At 37.2% G+C, this 11,459-nt stretch overlaps 1 protein-coding gene across 4 annotated transcripts; it reads right to left on the bottom strand.

The window, feature by feature from the left end:
* Positions 1-1,710: 1,710 nt before the first annotated feature.
* Positions 1,711-11,327, bottom strand: LOC129451549 (coiled-coil domain-containing protein 138). 4 transcript variants are annotated; one of them, XM_055214784.2, is made up of 15 exons: positions 11,102-11,327; positions 10,745-10,784; positions 10,508-10,598; positions 10,361-10,428; positions 10,044-10,198; positions 9,727-9,885; positions 8,813-8,932; positions 8,657-8,734; positions 7,697-7,807; positions 7,234-7,389; positions 6,022-6,141; positions 5,726-5,891; positions 4,504-4,680; positions 2,664-2,790; positions 1,711-2,330 (listed from the first exon to the last, which is right to left on the bottom strand). In XM_055214784.2, the coding sequence occupies exons 1-15, from the start codon at positions 11,183-11,185 to the stop codon at positions 2,189-2,191; spliced, it is 1,794 nt and encodes a 597-aa protein (XP_055070759.2). In that variant the 5' UTR covers positions 11,186-11,327; the 3' UTR covers positions 1,711-2,188. The 4 variants fall into 4 exon arrangements, with proteins under 4 accessions (XP_055070759.2, XP_055070761.2, XP_055070760.2 ...); XM_055214786.2 differs by having other exon boundaries at positions 10,508-10,595; XM_055214785.2 differs by having other exon boundaries at positions 10,745-10,781.
* Between the last annotated feature and the right edge of the window lie 132 nt (positions 11,328-11,459).

The following is an 11,459-nucleotide window of genomic DNA, read 5'->3' as shown; positions in this document are numbered from 1 at the left end:
GCTGCAGAAACCTCAAATATCACAACAAAGCACAACACTTTAAATAATCTATTTTGAAACATCATGAAAGCAATTTGACATGCATGACAAATTCGTCAAAAGTTATCCTGTAACAGCACCAGACAAAAGCACAAGCCCTAAAATACTGTAAGTGTGATATGTGACGAGACCAAAGATAAATCACACTGCTTTGTTAATAACACAGCAAATTACATATTATAACACAACGCAAAATTGTAAAATACAACGTTTTACCTTACGATGACCTTGCGGAGTTACAGCACCTCCTGAACTTAAAAGTCTGTAGATTTTGCGTGTAAAGTTTTTCTCAAATGGGAGCTGAATGAGCTGACGAATGACGATGACAAAACCGCTAAAATTTGGGCAGAAGGAAAATCTGGGGGGGCAATGCCCCACCAGCCCCCCCGTAGACCCGGCCCTCGTGAATATACAACAGTAACTTAAAGATCTGGAGATGATTCTTTAACCAGTAAACCAAAACAACCATCTGACAACAACCACATCAGATCATCTAGTTAACAACACGAGAATTAAATAATGTCCCAATCCAAACATAAAGTAACTTACAGCAAAACACACAACAACAGTGTGTCAAACTCAGTCAACGCTTTTCTTCAAGCAACCTTACACGATTTACTTTGCTACCAAACATCTTTTGTCTGAGTTTGATTGTGATCATTTGTTTGTTTTTTGTTTTCTTCAAATATTATTGTGTTCATGTTTAACATTTAGCTGCATATGTGATAGATAGTGATTGAAATACTCACATGTCTTGATGTTAAACACTCAGAAACTCATTATTTCATCAGACCGACAGCATTTTACCCCAAACCACATGAAAACATCAAAGAAGCATTCTTGTTTTAGAAAAATTGTTCGACCTAACGCGGTGCCGCAAAAACAAACAGGTGGATGACGTCAACGTTCCGCGAGAGCGATTTAAAAGCAAACTCCTCCGTATGTTTCACAAATCCCTCTCGCGGTACTTTGACGTCATCCGGCTGTCGACTCTTGCGGCGCCGAATGAAGTGGAACAAGCCTGATGACGCCGCTTACCTGTAATGAGGTCACGTGACACATGAAACTTTCCCAGCGTTTCTATCACAGACACAATCATATTACGAGCTGCTTATAAACAGAACTGTGTGTTGAATATTAACGTATTACGATTTCTGTGTCTGTACTGCAAAGAGACTCTTTTCTACAATCTAAACAACACTACATTTATACCATTTAAAATGACGAAACATATCAGATCATAGCAGAATTATTACTCAGCAATTAATAAAAGCATTGGCCGGACATTTATCATAAAAAGAGAATACATCTGTAGTATCTGAGTGAGTAACAGATAAAAGTCTATAAGCGAATGAAAGCTCATACAGTCAGAGAGAGGACATCTAGCAGAGGTTTTCTTCTTAGGTCTCCTGATTGAGAACAGAGATGTTCAGCTCCATCTGGACTCAACATTAGTGCCAGCAAACATTCATCATACTGCTAAACAATGTGACAGAAGAGAGAGAGAGAGAGAGAGAGAGAGAGAGAGAGAGAGAGAGAGAGAGAGAGAGAGAGAGGAAGTCGATCTCCAGCGGATCCTCACGAGTATCAAGGTGAATATCTGTGTAGAATCACCACAAACTTTGTAAGTTTGTATAATCAAAATCAATATTTAAAGAATCAAATAAACAGTAATAGTGTTTAAAAACAAGGAGGTGAGTTTAATTGACTTCATTTACATTTTTATTAATACATTATTCAAGTATAAAATTTCAGATTCATTACAAATATATGAATTTATTAATTCTGTTCAAAGTATGAAAACATTTAAAGTTTAATAGTTTAAAGCATCAGTTCAACCCAAAATTATAATCTCTCATTATTTACACAATCTGTATGTTGTTATTTTTCTATGAATGTTATGTTGGCCAGAATATGACTTATATTTCAATCACTAGTCCATATGATCTGTGAGATACTGTCTAAATCACCTCAACATCAAACAAACAAACAAACAAACGTTTTTTTTTGTGACCCTCAAAATCACTTCATCCTAAAACAAAACTCCAGAGTCTGAGGGCGGTAAATCATTTAAGTGCACTGTGATGTTTAATGTAGAGGTGAGCGAGTTATGAGTGAGTTAGGAGCAAGTTAGTGTGTTATGAGCGGGTTATGAGCGAGTTAGCATGTCCAGATTGAGCAGGATGGAGCTCAGGTTCATAATAAGAAAGGTCTGTGATGGGTCAGCAGAGCGATGAATCTCCAGCAGTAATAAATGCAGTGAAGACGCTTCAAACAGACGCTTGTTCTTTCTGTAATGAAACACAAAACACACAATCCATCAAACAGGCTCAATGTTTCTCTGCTAATCTGGTCAATGATACGTGGCCTACAGCTAATTCCTCTTTAAGTGAACTGTTACTGTCAGATGAAAATCCAGATGGGTTCCAGCAAGCGCTTTTCCTCTCTTTTGGCCCTTAAAATCACTGCACACTCTCTCCATGAGGTCATCCAACATCATTAGAAAGGCCAAACTAAACTAAACTCAACAGCGGTTCTCTTTCAGCAGCTGTAGGTATATCACAGTTAATATAAAGAATGATCTGATAGGTTAGAGGAGTATGAGGTAAGCGCTAGAGACTAACCGGATACCGGACAACTTCTGGAGGAGAACGGAGATCTTTTCCAACAATGCCGGATCCAAACGAGGTTTACGCAGGAACAGTGAGACGCAACGGAAGAATTCTTCAGTACTGCATTCTTCCAGAAATCCTGAAGAACAGAACAGCAGATGTATGAGTTCATTTAATCATAATGTAAAGAAGTTTCGACAGAGAATCAGACACATTTCTACAGCAGCATGATTTTAATCTCGGTGAATGAGCTTCAATTCACAGGAGAACTGCAGATGACATCAACAATGAAATCAAGTTTGGAAAAACTGAATGTTGATGATGAAATGTGCCTCCGGTGAAGTCGCGCTCACTTGTTTTCTTCAGACCTGCTTTTCATTTTCATGTCAGTGTGAAAAACTTTGATCCAATCTCTTTAGCATGCCAAACAAACACACAACCATTTCAGTTCAAATGATCAAGCTTGTGTTCTTATGATTTATTTTCAGGCCTGAGACACAAACTCATACTTTAAGTTTAAACATTGTGTTGTGTTCTGGATGCAAATAAATCCAACTATCTCTCTGAACTATTGCATCCATCTTCTCAGTCTAGATCTCATAGAGACTCTTGATTTATTATACTGAAACACGGGGGTGATTGTGCTTTGGCGGTCATTGGTCCCAAGTTATGAATCGCAAATCTTCCCTGAAAACTTACTTTTTCTCCATGGCTTTTAATATTTACTCACTCTTATTGATATTATAGTCTTTTATCTTTTTTTTTCATTTGTTTCTGCAGTTGTTCTGCCTCTTTTAACTTTGTAAAGCAATTTGGTCAATGTGTATTGTTTTTAAATGTGCTATATAAATAAAATTGTATAACTATCATACAGCTCTAAGAAGCAACACTAGAGTAAAACATTAAGATGAGATTGATTCATTTCATTCAGCAGAGATGATATGACTCTACAGATGAATCATTTAGAAATATGAATCAATATTAACAAACATTTAGTAGCTTCATTTCCAATCACACATATAAAAGCTACATGTTTGTGTTGATCTGTCCCAGTGCATCTTTACAAAAAATAAAGACAACAACACAATAAATCAGATTATTTGAGCAGTTTTTCCACACGTGTCTTTGATATTGTTGATGATTCCAGTTAACTTGAGCGGCACATCTGTTATCTCTGAGCTTCACAGGTAAGATACGAGTCACGGCTAAACAACTTCAAAAGACATCTGCTCATGTCCATTTAAGATGTGTGGAGCGGACACGTGGAGTGAATTAAACACCGAGCAGATGACCTCGACCAGACGACCACGGGGTGACCTCATGTGACCTTCAGGCGTGAACTTCCACCTTTACCTTCATGTGTTCCTGTAATTATTCTCCAGTAAAAGCTTTTAATTGGCTGAACAGCTCAGCAGAACTCCAGCTGAAGTATAAAGCAATGAAAGCATGCAGTTCTGCATTACATGCATCTGTTCAGTCTCACTACATACGTAAGAAAAAAGTGCATTCCTGGGCCGTCTCGTAAACCCAATCATTTTACTGACTGCTGTTTGCTGACTGCCGGTAAACTCTTTAAGATTAAGCATACATTTTATGATCAAATAAATTCAACTGTGCAGTGAGATGTTATGATGGCCAAAATGTTTATTAAACAAACACAGAAGGAGCGTGTTTGTGTGTGTAAATAATGCAGAATTTTGTGAAATCCTGCAGAAATCTGAGTTTTACTGTTGGACGCCCTACACATAAACAGCTTGTCACTGATGATGATATCACTTTAAAAAGGATGATTCACACACGTGCATGACTCTCAGACAGAACATCAGTATGATTTGTGATGATGTTTTCTTACGTGACTGCGTGCTCATCTGCAGCAGAAGATCCACAGACAGCATCAGAAGAGCCGGACCGCCGACTCTTAACACGGACAAAACAGCCGAGAGAGCTCCATAGTGAAGAAAGAGCTGCTGACCTTCATCCGTCCTCACGGCACACAATAACACATCCAAAGCCTGAGCCAAGATATCCACTGCAGATCAGATCATTAGGTCAAAGTTAACAAGGACACTAATAACAAGAATATATTTCAACACTTCATTTCAAAGACACTTTTCTTTCTTTTTAAGAGTTTTGATGCCTGATGTAAAATCTACATTCTGAAGGAATCCAACGATAACCAGTTAACCATAATACCTGTCAAACAAAACCAGCATCTTTTATGTTAAACAGCTCATATAAACTCAGCTTATGAAGAATAAAGGAGTTTTATTTTTTAAGACAAATCACTTTCTCACTTTTGTAAGACGCTGTGGATAAAAGCATTTCCTTATTTCATTTTCTCCTTGTGTCATACATGTATATTCATTTAGTAAGGTCTGTTATTTGTCTATATGATATGTTATGATGAATGTTTTTTTGTGTGTGTGTGTGTAATCTTCAACAAAAATTCAATTAATAAAAAAGCACTTCCTTAATGTAAATGTGTAAAGTCACTGCAGAAAAGATGCTTAAATGAAGAGAAATCTTTATGAGGTGATCTCTGTTCTTTCCTCTACCGCACATAAGTTCATCTCCATTCATTCTTATATTTCACACACTCATGAAGATAAAGATACACTATGGATTTGTCCATAATTTGTTTACACAATATTTGTGCCAGACCAAGTAATATTTTAACAATCCTTACGTGTCCAAGTTTTTTAAGCATAGGATTTCAATGACAGATATTCACTTTTTTTATTAAGGGGTGATTTATTATTTGATTTCTAGAAACATTATTGACCTGAATGCATTTAATATAAAATAAAAAGCATGTTTTCTATTTCTTGTACATTAACTTATAGAATTGAAGTATTGGTTGATGTGTTGTGTGATAAGACATTAGCACCACCTGCTGCTGATGAGAGACGTCTGCACGTGTTCTGTGTCTCACTGTACATTTACATGTATGCATTTTATCCAAAGTGACTTATAGTGCAAAGCAAACCTATTTTTTTGTCCATGTTTTATCTTTTATTTTCAGACACACACTCAACAGCAAAACGACTGATTTGATTCATTTCATTTTGATTCACCTTGACTGATGCTTTTGATGATGATGAGGCTACAGAGGAGACGCGTGTGTAGACAGGAGCTCTTAAACAGCGGACACGGACGAACCCGACGGCCATTAACCGGGTCACCTGAGCCGCGAGACACCTCCTCACCTAACCTCCTCAGTGTAGACGTCAGAGGAGCGTACTGCAGAGAACAACTCAAAGCGTTTCTCTCTTTCTTATAGAGAGTTTAACAATCATGTTTAGCATGTGGATTAATGAAGAGTTAAAGCACAGAAGTTAGTGCAGAGATGTCGGTTGTGTGTGTTTGTTACCTGTGTGCTGTGCTGAAGTTGTGTAAGACAGCAGTAAACGCAGCGCAGTACAGATAACTGCAGAGACGACTCCATCATGGCGCTCTCCTTCTGCAGCAACTCCACCAACACCGGGAGAACCTGACGACATCATCAATCAATCAATCAATCAATCAATCAATCAATCAATCAATCAATCAATCAATCAATCAATCAACATGACATAGTACAATAGAGGCCCTGTGCCAAAACCTTTTGCCCATTTAAACTGAGGGGAAGCGTGACCCTTGAATTTTTGAGCCAAGAGGATTTTGCATGCAACCTCAAAATCATTGAAGCATCTTTTTATCTGTTACTTTGTTTTATAGTCAAAATATGACCTTGACTTTGAGATTTTTGCTGTTTTAATCATATACTTTATTCTGGACACAATGATTTATTAATACAAATCCAGACACAACAGAACAGCACTCATGCCATCATTGTTATCTGATCAAATTAAAAACACCATCACACGCTCGCAACACTTTCAAAACGCAGCAGCTACCGCGACGTTCAGTTTACCCTATTTGTGTACAAAGATGAAGGTTCAAAGTCCATTTCTTAATGTTTATATCAAGATTCACCCATTAAGGGGTCGCAGAATCACATGTTTTTGTGCTTTGAGCTCAAATATAATGCAAAAACCCAGAATAATTTTATATAAATATGTTTTTATAGGCTAGTTTTGCAAGTTTAATGCAATTAAATGAAAATGTGAAAATAAATGAAAAATAATTGCAATACATGAAGATCTACCCACGTTGCATCAAAGGTTTCTTTTATTCCATTTTAGTAATGTTGATCATTACAGCCAATCACAGACGTGACCGATGAGCTGTCTGTGTTAAAGTGTATTTACTCACTTATATGTAATATGGCCATTATATACACTACTAAAAGCTTATTACCTTTTTTACCTGTTTAGTCCATGAGAATATGGCCTTTGAAAAGTATATAATGTATTCTATTAATGGACGTTAATAATTATAATTACAGTATGAAGTGTGCACACTGTGCCACCCTAAAAAAAAAAACTGGTGCATGACGCCCCTGCGTAGCTCTCTATGGTTTTCATCATCTGCTTATTTTCATGATTTGAATTAAATGTCATGAAAATAACATTGATGCAAAAATCTAGACTTTGTTAATGTTTCTAGACTTTGAGTATTTTCTTCATTTGACGAAACAAACCGTGGAGCATCTGTGATGTAGAGATGGACGTGACGTGCCGTACGACTGACAGGCTGTGAGGTTCGACTTCTCTCCGGGCTCGATGAGCCGCTCGTCCACGACCCAATCTAACAGAGCGCTTATGAGTTTTACTGCAGGTCCATGAGCGCCGCCCTCCTGTCAGACAAATCCAGAACCCATCAGGTCAATTTATCATCATTAAGTGCCTTCATTAAGATTTCCTGCTCTGCCAAAGCTCGGAGAGCCAAATACTGATTGGTGAAAACCGTTTGGATGAATAATAGAATAACATCGGCTGATTGGATTTAAACAACTTCATCAAGTTACAGGATAATTATTTCTAATTAGTCCCAAATCCAGCATTACACAAACTGAGAACAGACACACGACTCCTAACATCAACAGGATTTAACCAAAGACTCATGTGGGTCTCGTGATGTTTTGGCTTTCATTCGTCTCTCACCTTGTTTGTTTTATTCATTGATGGGTTTTCCTGTTTGCTGGGTTTTGGCTGGTAAGCTTTAGGAAAGTCGTTTTCTCGGCCGCCGTGCGTCTTTGAGTACTCGTACCTCCTCTGTCCACAAACACACGTAAGGTTTATATTACACTCATATCACCGTCACTTCATTTTCAAGCCAAATGTCCTCTACTGATATTAGTCTCATGTAGTGGACCTCATAAAGATTAAATTCAATGAAAACTTTAATATCAAATACATGAAACACAATGTTTTTAACACACTATAATATATGCACTGTATGCTTGAAGTGAAACTCTATAGACGGTTTCATCGGACGCATGTGCAATGACGCGATTACACGTCCGGTCTGAACTTTACATTCGGTTTATGTTTGTTTAATGGTTTGACTAGTTGCTAAACTAAACTCCTGAACAAATACCTCGTCAAAAATAACGAATGTTTTGGTTTCCTAGGTAATCTACGTGTTGTTTATTTTGCTTGTAATATAAATAAACTACTTTAAAAGGATTTTGTTGTTACTTATTCTTAGCAGAGTTTATCGTAAGTTACACAAAAGTCTTTGTTTATGTTGTCACTGCTGAAACCGTCTATACATTTAAAACATGTTAAAACACACAGCAGTTTAATGTGCAGCCATTGTTAAGTGGATTTTTTTAAAAACATTAGTCCATACAGTCAATGGTGTGAGTCTGAAATGGCACAAATGTGTTTTTATCACCAAACACACAGCATTATTCCTGTCTGTAACTAACAGACATTACTGCTAAATCAACTGGTACAACAACACCACCATCATAGCTTTCATTCCTAAAAACATACAACCTGATCTAATGTAGAGTTTACATGTGAGGTGTGTGTCTGTGGAGTGTGCGTCTGACTTCAAAAGTAAGTTTCTGCTGAATGAGAGATGATTTGTGTATCAATGCATCACAGATTTCTGACCTGCAGGTTCTCCAGACGAGCTTGAACTTTTCCTGATTGACTTTCCAACTTTCTGTTCTGCTCGGTGACGTCGTGAAGCTGACACAAACAAACACAAGATTATCACAGATCATCACAGCTGAGATCTCAATCACAAACATTCACTTATTCACTCACCTGTTTCTTCAGAGAATCATTTAATTCTTTCATTGAATCAAAACTAGATTTTATTCTCTTAATGTCTTTAGTCTTCTGCTTCAGAGCTTCTTTTAACTCATTTGTCTCTTGCTGATATCGCTGTGGTGAAAGACAATAATCACAGACATCACATACATTTTAATCATGAATATGAAACAATGTAAATAAACTAAATAACTATTAATACTTGTTTTATTAAATAATCTTTCAAACATGTGTGTGTGCTAAAAAGTTGTCACATAATCACATAACTGTGTGTACAGTGGCAAGAGCGTCAAAAATAAACCTCTGGCTGCCCTGGCAATGCCACTATAAAAAAGTGTAGTGGACGCTCTAATGCATTCTCTGGAATCCTCTCAAGCGGATGTTTCTACCTTCCGATAGGTTGCCGCTGAACGTTTTCACCTTCCGAATAAAGGGTATGCAACAACGTCACTTTTCCAAGTGACCACGCCGAAGCTCACCTTTTTGAGTGGCAAAACATTCAACAAAATGGCTGGTTTTCATAGCGGCTGCTGCCAAAACACCAGTAAAACTGACTATTATCTATTAAAACTGTGCATACCCTCTATTGGTTGCCGCGTCACAGCTCATTACAATATAGTTGAGCTGATTTCAACTCTCCTTGACACTCACACCATACATGATGTGCCGCTGCTTGCTCTTAATGAAAATGAATGACATCCGGCTCTTTGCCGCTCTCGCCAGTGGCGGTGTGATCACACAGTAACGGTTTCATTTAACTAATGTCCATTTACTGTATCACCACAGAACTGAATGCTGAATTCTTTTGTTCTATATTTTGGAGTTAATAATCAGACTGACATGACAGATATTTAATTCAGGTTCAGTTTTTATCAGTGATTATGTAAATGAATATGGTGATGTGACACCTGCTGTAAGGAGCGGATGTCTTTCATCATCTCCTCTTCTGCTCCTCTGAGTTTATCAATGTCACGCTGATGCTGCATGAGTTCATTCTCTCGCCGCTGCAGCTCACGCTCTCGATCACAGAGCTCTGCAGACCAGACCTGCTGACTGACACGCTCGGCCTGAACACACACACACGCACACATTTACACACACACACACGCGCACACACACACACACGCACACGCACACAGTTTAACTGTCACTTAAAAGCTTCAGCACATGTGGATCATTACACGGATCATCTCACATTGTTTCTTAATGCAGAAATGAATATTACCTGCAGCTTCTCATAAATGTGCAGCATCTCCTGATAAACATGAACCGCTGCTGCACCGCTGCATGAGCTCTGGGGTCCATCCATGACCTCCCTCCTTCTGCTGTTTGACTCACATGAGCTGGATGAATGAGCCAGATTTGATGGTAAAGTCACATCTAACAAGACATGAATGATCAGATTTTATACAGGGCAGTCACAGACTACTAGTTAGAGAGTTGAGCTCGTAACTTAAAAGTCATCTTTCCACTCCCATGCATTGTGTGTGTGTGTGTGTGTGTGTGTGTGCGTGCGCATATGATTCAATTAAATGTACTCACCTGTCTCTGTGTATAATATGTTTGTTTCTTCAAGACCATCATCATCATCTTCATCACTGACAGCATTACTGGAACATTAATACAACATTACTCTATAAAATAACTGTAGTATTAATAATGATAATGGGATGATATTTGACCTCTAACCTTTTATGTTGATCAGAAAGAGCCCTGTTGAGTTCTCTGAGGACAGTTTTATAGTCTCTCATCTCTCTTAACTTCTTACTTCCAGCATCTTCTGTAATTTTACACATAACAAACATCACATGACAGCTTTTAAAACTTATTGACTATTGAGCTTTAAATGTAAGTTTGTAAAGATTTTCCTCCATTGATCCTCAGGAAACACACATGATGTTGACCAAATATAATGTTGATAATCACCTGATGTCAGACCAAATGTGTTTGAGATACCAGAGACCTGCTGAGACACAGATACGATAATAAAGATAAAGATTATAATAATCTCAATAAAGACTATTCAATCGGGCCAAGCACGAAAATTATAATTAGTAAATGAAATGTTAAATGATAGAAATATAAAAACTTTTCTCAAATGATGCTGTTAATTCTTTCTTCGTTTTCTCATTTAAAATTCATTATTATCATAAGCAAAACTCGACATATAACGTTAAGTGTGCCTGTTTTAATATTAATACACATTATATCGATAATATAATGTCATATATATTCATAATGTCAGAATGTACGTGATCTTTATTTAATAAAAACGAATCTCACGTGATTCCTCTTCGGCAGATATTTATTCTTCAGTGTTTTAATTCTTTCATCTATTTCACAGTCAGAATCTGATTCGTTATTCATGTTTTAAATCAGCCGCGACACAAAAACACAACACTGCAACTATCGGAAGTGACCGTTTCACCACACAGTGTCAAAATAAAAGTCCCTATGCGCTCTTTGCAATGCATCTACATTATACGAAACACATTTATTTAGCAAAATACATATTGTAGAAAGTAAAAATTAATTAAATATATTTTTGAAATTGAAAATATATTTATTTTTAAACCCCATATATTATTTTAAAATATATTTCAGGGGCAACAAATACTACAACAAATACAATTAATACGGC

The sequence above is a fragment of the Misgurnus anguillicaudatus genome, chromosome 17 (genome assembly GCF_027580225.2).
Source record: "Misgurnus anguillicaudatus chromosome 17, ASM2758022v2, whole genome shotgun sequence".
NCBI lineage: Eukaryota > Metazoa > Chordata > Actinopteri > Cypriniformes > Cobitidae > Misgurnus > Misgurnus anguillicaudatus.
Note: the sequence above shows the minus strand (reverse complement) of the source record. Positions and strands in the feature narration are given on the sequence as shown.